This window comes from Mytilus edulis, chromosome 6, assembly GCF_963676685.1.
Source record: "Mytilus edulis chromosome 6, xbMytEdul2.2, whole genome shotgun sequence".
Lineage (NCBI taxonomy): Eukaryota > Metazoa > Mollusca > Bivalvia > Mytilida > Mytilidae > Mytilus > Mytilus edulis.
Window position 1 is genome coordinate 17977125 of NC_092349.1, and position 16536 is coordinate 17993660.

Consider the following 16536-nt stretch of genomic DNA (forward strand, 5'->3'; position numbering starts at 1 on the left):
CATCCGAAGGCCACCAATGGGTCCTCAACGACATGACTTGTTTTGTACACCTCCCCTATCACCCTTAATTTTTGACCTTCTTTTAACAAATGAAAATGAAAGAGACCGTGACTGACTTACTTGAATACTATGAAAAAAATTGATTTTTGTATTTAAAAAAATGCCTCTTTAAATCCTTTAATAATGGTCAATTCAGAAGTTTGCTCCCCATCCAGTGTATTTTTACGGATAATTATCAGTACTTACCCGTGTTTGGTTTTGTGTACTATTGTATTTTTGAAAACCGCGGGAAATAATTAATGTGAATATGTAAACAAATCACTTGAACTATATAAGTAACTATATCACTCATTGGATCGTTTTGGTAAGAATAGACACTTTTAACAGGGACTTTATAGTATAGAAATTCCCTAACTAGAAAGTCCGTACTTCTAACGACAAACCAGAGGTTCTAAACATGCTCATATCCAGAAATCAACGCCACTTTGCTTATTTGAATATTATACTAAAGAAATCGGATACGGGTCACGGAAATTACATTAAAATGATAGGGAATTTTGAAAAAATGTCTGTTTTAATTTTAATTTAAGTGATAGACAGGTTGCCGGGGCAGAAAATGAATATACACAACACTATACACCATTTAAACGAAACATAATGACTGTTGTTGCAAAAATACAGGTTCCTGAGCTATTTTAAAAATCGAAGCGAGAGGCCTTTAACATTGCAGTGTAAAATACAGGCTAAAATGGCTGAAACGTCAAATTTGCAAACTTCGTGTTGAAAATTGGCTACTAAAGTCATTACAAAAACAGGTTGCCGGAGTGAAATTTGAAACTTGAACTTCCAAAGAATAAGCAAGTCCAAACCTTGTATGTGTAGTCGTTGAACTCTAGGTTCCCACGTAAAGTTAAAATGTCACGATTTCAAGAAGAATAAACTCACGAAAGCACGAACAATTCACTAAATTCGCGTTCATTGTTTTGATTTTGACCGCCTGACAACTTTACGGAAATATCAAAGTGATTGTAAATAAGGACTCTGTGACGGGCAACTTATAATATCCGTGTTTTAAAGATTTTAATGATTTTAATGATATCAAGCCAGTCCAGTTCAAACTACTATCACGTGGTACAATTCTCATTTACATATTATGAATATTAATTAGCAAAACCACTATTAATTTCTGGCTATGTAAAGAAAAGAGATAATTTGTTGTTTTCAACACTGTTCAACAGGTCAGGAATAACCACCAATTGGTGGATTATACCTCAATTGACGTATAATCCACCAATTGAGGTGTATTAGTGTAGACCAATTGATGTATAATGCAAGTTTTTTGTAATTAAATGCTAATGTGAGATAGGAGGATGATTTTGCAACTTGCAACCTATTTCATGACCCTTATGGAGTCCTCCGAAAGTTACAGTTTTGTCAAAGCCTGCTGCATCTCTTGAGAATGCATGTGTACAACAATTCTTTTGTTGAAACATTTGTACTATTGACCATGATTGACTTTTGATAATGAAAGTCAAGTATTAACAAGGCAGTGTCTGCGCGTACCCGCATGTGGGTACGAATAGTCAAATTGCCTTTCTAGGCTGCACGTACCCACATCCGGTTTTATAATAAAATGCCGAATGAAACGTGAAATATATACGGAATTTGTTGCAATTAGTGAATAAATTGATTAAAACTACTCAGAATTTTTATAAATATACACATATATACATGTATATAGGCAAGTGAACAGTTTTTTTCTCAGTTAGTAATTAAATATTCTTAAAATGGAAGAGAGTGATATTATAACTGTGGGGAAGACATTTCAGACTTATAATGAATTAGAAAGTTTTGTACAGAACTGAGACTACGTAGTGTCAGCATGGTCAGTACAGAACTATCAGGAGTTAAATGTCATACAATTGTATAAAAGAAATTCGCAGTCTATAGCAGCCGCAGAGAAAAGAAGAACCGGGAGCACAAAAATTAAAGAATATTTAAAGTAAAACAGAATACATTTTTCCTGCATTCATGGTGGGAAAAAATTCCAAACAAATTCGACAGGAAAAAGGCCGAATACAAGGTATTTGTAAAATTTGTGAAATCTTAACTAGTCAGTTACATGAATCTTTTATAATTCGTTTAAATTGATTTATTACTTGCTTCTTTAATTTTTTTAAACTCAAGCTTTAATTTTAGTAGTTTTATATATTTTAAAATTTCAGTTTCTGTTTTACATTTTAATAAAAGATTATTTTAAAATATCATATGGGTATATTTTTGAATTATTAAAATGTTATTCTTTAAATTTTCATTTAAATTTTATAATAGTATTAATTTCTATCATGTTTTTCTTTTACAGGGACTGTACAGTTTCATTTTACATCATTGTGCATTTAATTTAGCAATGTTTATTATTTATCATTACAGTAAAACCTGTATAAACTGGCCGGCTACGGGACTATGAAAAAGGGCCGGTTTGGACAGTGGGCCGGTTTATTCAGGTTTTCGTTTTGACCGGAAGTTAATGACTTGTGACGTCCGACATGTTGCATGTAAAAGTTCTCTCTGATTGTAAATTATATCTGATTTAAATAAAAATACTTTCACTTCGTTTTTCAATGTTTGCATTTGCATCATAATGCTCGCGTTTTTTTGATTGTAGGACGAGAGTTTCGATTTACTCCCATGATCAATAATTTGAAATGTTGGAATGGCCGATTAAAAAGCCAGAATATTTTCAAACGTAATTTCATCACTTTCGAAACGTTGTCGTACAGTGTATAATATCCATTGATTGTTGTCATCCGAATGTTTTTCATTATCTAGGTCATTTGTTTAGGGGTTCACAACAGGGAACCCAGGATTTCGAAATCACGATGTGAATTTCTTACTCCGCGATTTTAATTTGTTTATCCAAGTTAAAACGTAAGTTCAATCCGAGATATATTCGGTGTGTCTTTTCGTTTAATTGACACGTTTATAATGTTTTAATAAATAATACAGCTCACTACTGTACGATTATAGGTTCACAGTTTGACACCTGACTAATTGATTATCACGAAAAGCCATATTGTATAAACAAATATGTTTTGATTGCATATCGATCATTGAAATTGATTAGACAAACCGGTTTTGACAGGTAATAATTAATGTAATTAAAGAGTATTGGGACTTCATAATTAGACCGGAATTCGGAATACACAGGGTCCGGTTTACAAAGGGTATTTTAACAAAGATTTTGAATGGAAAAATATGGGACTTTCATTTTCGGCCGGAATGGACAGGAAACCGGTTTATTCAGGGTCCGGTTTAATCAGGTTTGACTGTATTTAATAAATACAATTTGAAAATATTATTTTTCATACTCTTCACTCTTTCTACACGAAATCCCCATATTATCGATAATTTCCGTATATATTTCACGTTTCATTCCCGATCCGATGGCATTTTAATAGAAAACCGGATGTGGGTACATGCAGCCTAGAACGGCAATTTGACTATTCGTACCCACATGCGGGTACGCGCAGACACTGCCTATTAACAAAGAGCTCCATTCACCTGTGGAGTTGTACTCATGATCACATGACTGCAGACAGTAATGATGTCCATTGACAGGTGATTACAGGTAAATTTGCCAATGTATGTGTATGTACTCGAGATTCCGCCAATTTAGACGCACCCCTTGATTGACTGCAAGGGTACAGCAGATCCATGTACACTCCCTAAGGATTAATGGAGATGTGTCCTTTACAATATATATTATCCCACCACCAGAACAATCCCCACCCAACACCGCCCAAGGGAGCGTGTAGGACACCAGGAAGTCTGTTATTATGGTGGAGGAAGCCGAAGTACTCGGAGAGAACCACCAGGCCACTCGGTGGAAACAGACAAACCAGAGAGATATCAGAAGATTGATCTCCAGGTCAAAGTAGGGTACAACTTTGACCAACCGAGGCCCCCAAAGTACCCATTCTAGTTTAAACTCCGGTCTGGGTACCAGAGATGTGTGTGAGAGGGTGAAAACTACCTTTCTGATGTACTGATATTTTTAGCACCCCGAGTGAGAATCGAACTCGGGACCTTCAGCACTGTAGCCATCGGTCTTAACCACTAAACCACAAACTCGCACAATCAAGAATTGACAAGATAACAATAGAAGAAACTTCAAATACAATTATTGATAAAATGCAATGTGTTATGTCACTATACTAAGGCCACAATTAAAAATATTTTGGTTTGCCCAAACCCTACCCAAGGTTAAGACAGAGGTTAGGTAGCTATATATAGGTAGGCATTTTCTTTTTCTTTCTTTTTTTTAAAGAAATTGAAGTATCAGATGTTAATTAGTCTTCATGCCTATCTGATTAAAAAAAAAACTTCTTCAAATCAGGACAATAAAAGAATTTCAGTAGGCAGCTTTTTTCTGGGTAGGTAGGGTTTGGGCCAACAAACCTATTCTTTTTTATGGCCTAAACTAGAAATGTTCGTCAAGTTTTCATACCATAATATGGTTTTAAGAAAACAATGCTCCATTTTGGTGGAATAGTTTGTTTTGAAAAACAAAGAATTATACACCAATTGGTCTATACCATTATATGTCAATTGGTGGATTATACGTCAATTGAGGTATAATCCACCAATTGGTGGTTATTCCTGACCTGTTCAACAGTGGCTGACCTAGTCCAAATAATAATTATGACGTCTTGAAAGGCTATTATTTTTTCTTTGACGCCTTACTTCGACCATTTGCGTGTGTGAATTATAATTTTAAACTTTGCACTTGTGGATGTAAATACACTATTCTTCTGGTGGAGGATTATTAGACTATATTTTAGTGATTTTATATATATATTGGATTTATTTCCAAGTATGTAGATTTTGGCTTATAACTCTGAAACCAAAGCATTTAGAGCAAATCTGACATGTGGTTAAATTGTTTATCAAGTCAATACATATCTGCCCTTAAATTGTCAGATGAATTGGACAACTGATTGTTGGATTGCTGCCCCCAATTGGTAATTTTGAAGGAAATTTTGCCGTTTTTGGTTATTACCTTGAATTCTATTATAGATAGAGATAAGCTTTAAACAGCAATAATGTTCAGCAAAGTAAAATCTACTAATAAGTCAGAATGATTAAAATGGTTAGTTGACCCCTTTAGGAGTTATTGCCCTTTATAGTCAATTTTTTTTGGGATACGATTGCTTTAAAGCAATCTGTAGACTTATACCTACTGGTTCAGATCCATGCCCTTACGTCAGCCGTTTTATTCTAAACACTAAGAAACATCTCAGATTCTTATGATTGTCTTGCTTTAAACAGTAAAAACAAACAAAGGGATTGAACTTAAACATCTTTCCTATAATGTTCTTTTCATAATCTTCATGTTTGATATTTCCCTTGACTTATATGCCTGTTTTTAACAACACGGAAAATCAGAATTAAGCAGTATTTATATTTAGTGTTTTTATAAATTTAGAAACACGTCAGAGGGAATTCCCCAATTTTGATAAAAATGTGAGAGTTCTCTGAATTCCGATAAATCTATTACTGTAATATAAGATCTGAAGTGGAGTTTTTCTGAGATGTCATCGTTATGAAACTGATACATTGTATTTGATATATTTAATATACGCTCTTGCTCCAGGGTTTGTTTAGGTAATTATGCGCATGCGTATGGTTTTCTTGACTTCAAGGGGTATTAGATTGAATGGTTGCTCTGGATTCCCCACTCAATTGATTAATTTAAAACTCATGAAATCCTTTCTATGTATGTCTGCTATTGAGGGTTATTGTTGTTGCATAATTTTAAATCATATGCATCATTTAAATTAAAATAAATGTAGTCCACATCGTAGATGTATAACTACAACACCCCTTCAGGCAAAATGGAGTCTTTCATATTATCGCTTTGAGTTGTCTCCCTTCTGGAAGTAACTTCCTTCAATTCTGTGAGATCAAAATAGTCGAGAAAAATTAACTTGTGTCGTCGATAAACGTCGTATTATATCATGTATATTGGAAACAATCGCAATTTAAACCAAGGAATGTGTACGGAAAGGAGTCCTGACCACTGACCCAAAGGAAATGAAATATTTAAAGAGTTAGGAATGGGGTTCCTCCTAGAATTAACGTAGGAAAATAGGTGATAAAGATACAAAGTGAAATACCTTCTCTCACTCTGAGTCTCAGTGACTGCTGTGGAATTTATAGTACAAAAATAAAACACAAAAGGCCTAAGTACATTGTTCATACACTTGTATCCAGGATTGGCTATTAAGGAGGGGGGATACTCTGGAGGGGTCATGATCCTGAAATCCTTAGATTAAAAACACGAAATCCCAAGGTCCCGAAATTCAAATAAAAAATTCCTGGATCCCGAAAGGGTCAATCCTGAAATCCCGAGCTCAAAAACACCCGATCCCGGAGTCCTGATAAAGGTCCTATCCCCCCTCATTAGTATTATGTACATTTTTGTGTAACTATTCAGATTACATAAATTACATTTTACATGTGCAGTTGAATTAGTTTTGAAAATAATATTATACGGCTACATGTATACATGTGTCAATGAAAACAATGGCAATCGTATCCCTCAGAGCAATCTGCTCTTTGATTTACAATTTTCATTAATATGGTAAATTTTACAAAATATTTTTCTCTGTAACTAAAGGGCCAAGTTCAACAGATAGAGAAAATTGTAAGTAGCAAGCATGCATGTTCAGTAAAGTTAGATCTACATACACATGATACACATCACCATCGCCTAAACACAATTTTGTCATGAATTCATCTGTGTCCTTTGTTTAATATGCACATAGACCAAGGTGAGTGACACTTAAGAGTCTCTAGTTTTTGTTCATTTTTTCTTTTCCAACATTATAATATTTACATCAATACGAACTATGGATCCCACGCTAACCAACTAAGACCTAAATTGGTATTCTTACTTTAAATACAGAGGCATGAATTGCTAATGCAGCTTTTTCTCATACTGGACCAGGCCAAATGCTGTATTTTATATCAACTAGGGGACCTCGTCAGTATTGCACATGCTGATTTATCAGTATAAGGGCTGATTTTATCTAATCATTATACCCCTCTCATAACTTATAAGAAGGGGTATACACTATTTTACCTCTGTCTGTCCATCCTTCAGTCCATCCATCCATCAGACTGTCCCATGAATATTTTTCGTCGCATATTACTCAGAAACTGAAATACAAAATGTACAAGGACTTTTGACATTTGGTTTCAGGGTTTATATAAGCCAGCTTTACCATGTAATGCTTTTTCAGATTCATTCACTCAACAACTTCCTGTTTACTGAACACTTTTATAATTTTACACATGATAGCCAAGTTGAATATTTTTATTACATTTTTCTCAGAAACTACAATACAAGGTTTTCTGAAATTTGGTTTCAGGGTTAATGACATGTATAAGTCAGCTATACAGTGTAATGCATTTTTAGATTCATCACTCACCTCCTTCTTAGGCACGGTATTATCAGTGAGCAGTAAAGCTGGCAGTTTCACTTGCTAAATTAAAAAACATGAATTATAATTTGTAAATATTTTTTCAGGAGTCAGTGATAATGAGTTCTCTAGATGATTGGTCTCCTCCAGTTTCTCCATCTATAATAGCTGCTATGGAGGTTGATGTCATACCAGAAACTTGTCCATCTCAGACTGAAGGTATATACTTGACAATTTCATTGTTTAAGATTTAAAAAAGTGATTCATATACCTGTGTAATCAGAGAGCATGATTCTTGTTAAAAAATCACTTTGTCTTTGTTTACAACCTGGGGCCTCTGTGTTAGAAGGCAGCACATTAACCAACTGAGCTAAATAAGTACATTTGAACTGCTTTAAGTCAACTGCTTATAGCTGACTAACATGCTAAGTATGTACTACATGTACTAAGGGAAGCAAAACCAAAACACTTCCTCCACCACATGAACAATCATTAGCTACATGTATAATGATGACAGTTTCAACACATATATATACTGTAATAAGTCCGCTAAAATATGTGTTAAGGGATTCATTTGAATAATATTATGGTTAGTAGTTCTAGATTTTCTTTTGTTTAAACACCCTGTACACTTACATATGACTTAAATTGATTCACTGAGTTTTGTTGGAATTCAATTACACACATGATACACATCACTTTGACTGACAGTGCTTCACTTGGGCTTTTTTAACAGTCAATGAACAAAATCAAGATAATTAGCACACGTTAATTTAAAGCATTTCATTTGGATGAAAAGTGTCAGCGGTTACAAATACTGATCTGTTGGTGAAAAGGTTTTGAAGAAATTCTCATGAAAACAGGGTCAGAGCTCACAATTAGGATTGGTTGTTCTATCAAAAAAAGAAAGAACATTAGTAAAACCAATAATAATAGTACATAAAATTGAGAATGGAAATTGGGAATGTGTCAAAGCGACAACAACCTGACCATAGAGCAGACAACAGCCGAAGACCACCAATGGATCTTCAATGTAGCGAGAAACTCCTGCACTCTGAAGCGTCCTTCAGCTGGCCCCTGAACAAATATGTATACTAGTTCAGTGATAATGGACGTCATAATAGACTCCGAATTATTCACAAGAGACTAAAATTAAAAATCATACAAGACTAACGAAGGCCAGAGGCTCCTGAAGTGGGACAGGCTCTTATTGGAGTGGGGTTAAACCTGTTTTTTGAGATCTCAACCCTCCCCCTATACCTCTATCTATATTTCTTTTCTTGGAGATTACTATACACCTGAGAACAGATCAAATACTGCTTCCCCATCAAAGTTAAGTGATATTGGAGATGTATTTGGCCAGGAACAGACTCTAGATGACTTTCCAACCACTTCTACACAATTTGATAACTTAAATGATGGTCAGGTATGATTGTATAACAATAAAAGTATAAACATGTAATTCAGCTTGAGAAAGTATTTTTATTTCAAGCTGGTCATTTAAAAGTTTATGAAATTGACAAATGTAACAAACTTCAAAGTATTATCATGATCATATGGATGTTGTTTGCACCAAAACCTACTTAACCCAATAGACATATAACCAATTTTGATTTCCTAAACAATAACTAGATACTAGTTCAGCAAAATGGAGCCACACATTAAACTCTGAAACATATGAACACAAATGAACCGAAACTTAAAAACTATACCCACAACACTTGTACTCATGTTACTAAGGCTAGAGGTTCCTGACTTGGGACAGGCACAAAAAAAGCTATGAGTTTAAATATGTTTTGTGAGATCTAAAACATTCCCTTTACCTACAGCCAATGTGGAATAAACAAACACATAGCAATATGCACAGTTGAACTTAGTTTAAAAGAATTATGAGTGCATGGTAAGAATAGGTTCCAGAAGAGCAACATAAATTAATAAAGGCTACTAGTAGGTATTTACATACCAGCTTCAGACCTCAATTAAACCTGCCGAAAGAGTATGTCTTCATTGTTGGAAAACTGACCACAATCCTTCAGTCAGGGGTTTAATATTATGCTGTCATAAATTATAGGAACTTGTATCATGATCTTTTTTATTAATTGCAGTCGTCTCCCCTGAGATTACCGGAGACACAAGTTGTACCAGATAGTATCATGGTGGAAGAACAGACAATACAAGGTATAGTTATTGAAAGTTTGCGTTTCGGTTGATTCGATGCAATGGTTGTTTTAGGCTTATTACTAAAATATATAAATTGATAAAAATGATACAGTTCAAAATGCCTTTATCATGTTTATAAGCGCCTATTATTCAATAATTAAGGCTTTTTAGAATACAGAAATCATAGTTTTTGACGAAACAATTATTTTATGTCTAGAAAAATTGATTTAAAGCCAAAAATTCTTTTAGATGTTAATTGTCATGATTATGAAATTATGCATACATACACTTTTTTTTTTATCATCTATTGTACTTCTAAAAATCAAGAAGACAATATTTAGAGCAGTGCCTTTTAGTCCAGTCGATTTGTGCAGATTTTTGACAAAATTGCTCAGATTGTGGTAAAAGCATGAAATTTGGCAGAGTAGTAGTATATGTCATGGACAACATTTTAAGCTATGGACCCACTCTGAAAGTCGAAATTTGTGGACGAGGCGGCCATTTTAAAATGGCGGCCGTTAAATCTTTGTAGATTAATAAAAAAAAATCATGAAAATGATATTAGAGAAGATATTGACATGAAACCTGGTTAATAGAACAACAGTGCCGATTTCAATTGTCTTGTTGAACAAAAGTTTGGGAAATATTTCCCATATTGAATGGCGGCCATCTTGAAAAATCTTGATTTTTTAAGCCAAAATATGTAGTCATTTTTCGATAAAAAAAAAAATGCATTGTCGAAGATATACGAATGTATTTGTTTGAGCTATATAAATAGGAAAAAAAGTGAGTATACCCCCCTCCCCGAGTTATTCTTCTGTTGTGTATCGGGTATAATAGCATTAAAACGCTGACCACGAAGAGGATCATAAAATGAACTATTACTCTAAAACCAATATTTGTTCCACCGTTCGTTCAACATAGAATAACAGGAGAATTTTATTTTACAAGAAAAATTAAGCACGAAAATATGTGTATACCTGTCGTTTATAAAAATTGTCTGATTACAGGATAATTCGTTTTGTTGATATTGTTCATTTAAAAAAACTTTCAAAAACCTTGATTGCAGACATAATGAATTACATTTCATGCAATTAATGTTAAAAGAACATCAATTACGCAAATGTTTTCAATTGACGTTAAAATTATCTAACAATAAATGAAATGTATATGTTTTACCAAATCACACTCTGTCTATCATATTCGATCACATTGTCATCCACGTTTACATATCGTAGTACTACTTAATACTTTCTTTACACATTTGCATTTCCTTAGTAACCGTGTTCACTTTGACTTATAACATGTATAAGTTGATCGCTTACTGCAGGAAGTTATTATATAGTCATATGGTATATTCATCACAGATGACAAGGCCTGTCATCTGAGAACTTCATATATATTGATTTTTTTTTTGGGTAGCCATCTTGAATGATGGCCATTTTGAAACATGATTTTCCAATATATCATTATTTGCTTATCTTATTAATTCACTGTTTGCATTCATACATTTTTTACTAATCTATATTTGATATTCACAAAGAAGTCAGATAAGGCATGCACATGTTTACAAAATAAAGATATCAGTATCAGAATTTTTGTTACTTACATGTTTGCCTAAGTAACTTTTTAAAACAGAAATTACGTATATATGATATAATTTATGACCGAAAGTTTTTGTTGGAAAAGATAAAAATTGTAGATTTCGAAAACCCTGGGGCTAGATATCAGAAGAACATTATGGGCGATTAGACTGTAAGGAATGTGTGAAACGGCAAGAGAGGACATGTGAGGGTTTGCAATGCCAAGCAGATACAAATCGAACAGACATATACATTTGAGATGGCAATCATTCTTTTGATGCAAACATATGAAGATGTTGGGTTTTGAAATGCTTTTCCTTTCGCTCAATTCAAAACAGTTGAATGAGGGCTATGGAACGGCAGAAGCAATCCAGAATCACAAGGCATAATGGCACAACTCATGTCAAACAAATGTTCAGATCTCAAAATATTTCATCAGTAAAAGGGAAAACATACTCGATAAGTTGCCAATTGAAAGAAAACAATAAGTAACCAGACACTGTAAGGTGATACTGGATCAACAAAATCAATGACTGCAGTGTATTTTTTCTGTGGTGATGTATCTGAAGATCTCCATGATACATCGACATTTTCAAATCGACAAGAATAGGGCATGACTGTGCACCTGTACTACAAGACATATTCCCCTAGCCAAAGTAAGTGCTGAAGATGTCAACTCACTAATATCCTGCTTGATGATTGATAAAACTTGACAACATAGCAAATGAGAGAGTACAAGACACAGAAAGAAAGCCAGGAATCTTTTATCCTTGGAGCTATGCTTTCCAAAATAATGAAATACATTGATGGCACACGGTCTGGAAGAGGTATTGTACTAATCTCCAAGCTTGCACATCACGCTAAATTGTACAATTAACGCCTGGAACAACTTGGAGTTTTCATGGAAGGAAGAACTGATACAACGCTGTTAACAAAATTGGAATGTAGCTGCCATAGCAAGCATACAAGCAAGATAAATTAGTTCTCTTGATTTTCAACAAAGGTATACGTGACGCTCTAAAACAGACCTCTTTATAAAAGGGTAAAAATAAAGGCATCACCATAGCCATAGCAGGCAAAATATATATGCTTGATACTAAAAATAGCTTTACAGGGACACTCAGTAAACGCTGTTGACACGAATCAGTTCAACAGACATAAGTTTTCTCAGTTAGAATGATACATGATGGCATAACATCGTGACACAGTCCAGTTATATCGTTGAGTGGCAGACAAACATACCATTTCTCAGCTATAATAGTTCAATTGTGCAACTCGTAGTCGAAAGGATACAACTAAAACTTATCAGCCATCGGATAGAGAGTAAGATGTCTCTTAGTCAAAGATTGTGGAACTGATTCATTTTGAAAGCCTACATTGAATGTCCCTGTAAACCTTTTTATAGTAGCAAGCCTAATTCTTCAAACTATTCTAGTTACTTTGACTATGAAGAGGCCTTCACCATCACGACTAAAAGACATGGCCTTTTTTAGAACATCCCCAACATATTCGTTGAGAATCCAGAGAAAGACGCAACCATTCATGTGTGCTTTCATATCATCTATGGCAGCTAGTTTTCATTTTTTAGAAGTGTTGTATTGATCATTCCTTTCATAACAACTCATATTTACTAAGAACATTTACTGTACAATTTACAGATATCATCAATTTCAAATATTAAAACAATTCCAGACTGTAGCCGTCACTGTTTTCTATCATTTTGGCGAGGCCCATTCCATGGATAACAGATTCTTGACTTTCTTTCTGTGTCTAGAATTCTGTCTAATTGTCTAATCGTGCAGTTTTAACAAACATTTAGCATGTCATCTTCTCCTGAAATATTAATCTCCAGCACTGAGTCTGGCTAAAAGAACAATGGTTAGTAGTTCAAGTGACAGTAACGTACACTATTGTCGATCATAATTGTCGATGCTTGATGATGAATGATAGTCAGATACCTTATCAAAAACAAAACACCCTGCAGTCATTGTTCTTGTTGATTCCTCACAATTGTGGCTGGTTATTTTACTGGTTTTTTTTCAATCCGTGACTCATCAGACTTTTTTTGTTTTTCCTGACAAAATATATTTTGATCTTAAGATTTGCCTTGAAAGGATTATTACCTTTTGCCTTGTGATTCTCCCATTACATGCCCTTCATCAACTTGGAACAGTTGTATGCTTACAACAACTGACTGATTACCAGCTCAAATGTCTATGTCTGCTCTTTTTGTATTTGCCTGGCATCGCAAATCCTTACGTATCCTCTCTTCGCGTTACGGAATTCTTTCCAGTCTATTTTTTTATTATTTTTTTCAGCTCCAGTGATTTTAATAGCTCCGCAGTTTTCATTTTCAACATACAGTGGTCATAACTCATATTGTATATACACATTTTTTGGTGGTAAACAAGTAACTAAGCCCTATATGCTTAACTGCAATTAAAAGAATGTACGTATTTCTTTACATACATTTATTTGTTAACCGTGTTTACATACGCATAGCTTATTTGAGCACTTGGTGAATATATCCTATATTAACAGTCATAAATAAATGATTAGCAAAACTAGTTGTAAATGCAAATAAAAATTAATATTAATTCAAAAAACAATTTAGGATAGCGAATAATGATATATTGGAAATTTACGTTTCCAAGATGGCCACCATTCAAGATGGCCACTAAATTCTTCAATAGTCCTCAGTTGATATTCTCTGTCATAAGAAATACGAAAGTTTATCAAAATTGGTAAAGAAATATATTTTTCATATTTTTTCTAATTATTTTTATTATTTTTTTGGAAATGATTTCAAAATGGCCGCCCAGAGCCGCCATTTTGATTTTCTAAATTGGGTCCATAGCTAGAAATGTTAGTTATGACCTCAACTAACACTCTGCAAAGTTTGATGCTTTTACCACATTCTGAGCAATTTTTTCACAATCCGACTGGACTATTTAGTTAATTAGTGTAAACAGTCCAAATTGTAGAAATATAGAAAATGTTCAATTTTTTTACATAATTAAATTCTTCATTTCTTAGTGAATTTAGACTTTATCATTAGTTTTTGATTAATTAACTATTTTTTTTTTATAATATTCCGTTGTTTATTTTGTTTCTATTCCCCTTTTAATAATATTGCAGAAGATTTCAGACCTGTGCCATTTTGCTGTAAGAAGTTCAGAGGACAGACATTGGACAGGATAAAGGCATTTAAAAGGTGGCATTGATTATTATTACATATATACATTTTGTTTAGATTTTGTGATTGATCTTGAAAATATTTGTTTGGAAGCATAAATACTTCTAAGTTCAGGGAACTATAAAACTTTTAGCAGCAAAATTGTATATATTAAAGGAACTTCTCTGATTGGACAATGTTGGTGGCAACAAAATAGAAATTCTCCAAATGAAAGTTTATTTTTATTCGTATTTACGATTAAAAGGGCACAGTATTTAAATTCTGTACATCTGTAAGTCCAGTCCGTTTCGACCCATATCAGGTCGAAGAATATATACTGTAAATTCAGAAATTATTGAGAGCATTTATTATTCTGATTTTGTCATTTTAGACTAAAAGACGATTTTAATTATTGCAATATTCAGAAAAATCCAGTTTGATTCATATAAAAAGATTTTAAAGAGTTGTTTTAATTATTGCGATGATAACCCTGTCACATTTTTTTTGTAATAATGAAAACATCGAAATAAATTCTAAATTTACAGATTGATTGACAAAATGTAAAGTACATGTATCAATTTCTTTTCAGATTTCTACAAGAACCAGATACAGCGATTAATGACAACGACATAACAGAAGTGTTCTGTTCTCAGGTTGTCATCGATACTGTACCAGAAAAAATATGTCATCTGTTTTACAGTCTAAAGTAAGCAACTACTAAGTTTTTAAATCAAACAATTTATGATTTTGTTCTGTTATATTGATTTCTTATAGAGATATAATCTGCATTGCCTTACGGTTATTATTCAACTTTTTCTGTGATATATACAAAATGAGTTTGTCTGAATAAATTTATACAATATTTTTTCCCTTATATGGACCATAATTTGGTATTCGGCTTTGGTTTCTTTTTGTATCCTTTTTTATAAGTTCTAAAACTTTAACTTTTATTCTGTGGGTTGTGTTGGTGTTAGAATAGTATTAATGGAACAATTGAGTTTTTCAAGAAAAAATTAATACATTTTGATTCACCGTTTAAGTGACAGGAAACCAAACAGGAAACCAATCTTTATTTTCTTTATTTTGCACAATATATTTCAAAAGACATAAATGAACACCATTACTAGTGTTACTTGCTTCATGTTAATATTTAAAATCTATTTTCAATGTTAAATTAAAGTTTTTTTTAAACACGACAGGAAACCATAAGAAGCCGAAAGCATTTTTTTAGTTTTATTTCATTGCAAAATCTGCTCAAAATAATCTGAACAGTATACTTTTTCTTAAAATCCATCTTAAATGTAACAGTATTATAAAACTCCTAAATATGTTCTTGTTTTGAAAACAATTAGTACAATTTATTCAGAAATTTCCATATTTTCTTCATTGATACAGGATACCATAATCGTTGTATCTTGATGTTTTAGCCAAAAAAATGTATTTATATTTGGTTTTGAAATTCCAGTTATATACAATTTATTCCAAATCATTGGCAATGTAAAATTCTTTAAATCCAGTAAAGAAAAAAACTTTTAACTTGTAATTAAAATCTTTAAAATAGGCACCATGTGATATTTGTGACCTGTACACCATCTACATGGTTTCCACATTTTAACCTACTTTAGTGGCCTAAAATCAATAAAGTACTTCCTTTCAAGTCATGCATGGTAAAAGTTTACTTCTCCTTTGACAAGTTTATTGCGTTTCTGAAAAGTGTTTGCAGAACATGAATAAAAAAAAATAATTAAAAATTGTGACAAAGATACCAACTTTGTACATTCCAAGTGTAACGGTATATTAACATGTATTTTCTATTAAATTATCTTTATTCACCTGAAATATCTAGTAATATTTACTGCTGAAGCAAACTCAATCCAACGAGCATCAGCACAATGATAAGAGACGTAATGTCGATTGAATTTTCCAAGGACCCTTTACATTGTTATCTGGAAACGAAGTGTGTTATAACGTCTGTCGAATCTGAAATCGATTTTGTCAAGTCATTGGGCATTTATTTTCACACAAGATCGTATGTAACATTATGCACATAGGAAAAATTACAGACCCCCGGCGCAATCTCTTTGAAAATTGTATTTTCCTTTTTTAAACAAGACGAAACAAGTCTACAGATTAT

At 33.1% G+C, this 16536-nt stretch overlaps 1 protein-coding gene across 1 annotated transcript in view; it reads left to right on the top strand.

The window, feature by feature from the left end:
* The first annotated feature begins 267 nt into the window (after window positions 1-267).
* LOC139527295 (protein MMS22-like) overlaps window positions 268-16536 on the top strand; it is a 57023-nt gene continuing 40754 nt past the window's right edge. Inside the window, exons 1-6 of the mRNA XM_071322649.1 lie at window positions 268-364; window positions 7592-7703; window positions 8771-8910; window positions 9590-9662; window positions 14366-14441; window positions 14992-15108. Coding sequence (XP_071178750.1) covers window positions 7604-7703; window positions 8771-8910; window positions 9590-9662; window positions 14366-14441; window positions 14992-15108 — 506 coding nt within the window. The 5' untranslated portion in view covers window positions 268-364; window positions 7592-7603. The remainder of the gene's footprint in view (window positions 365-7591; window positions 7704-8770; window positions 8911-9589; window positions 9663-14365; window positions 14442-14991; window positions 15109-16536) is intronic.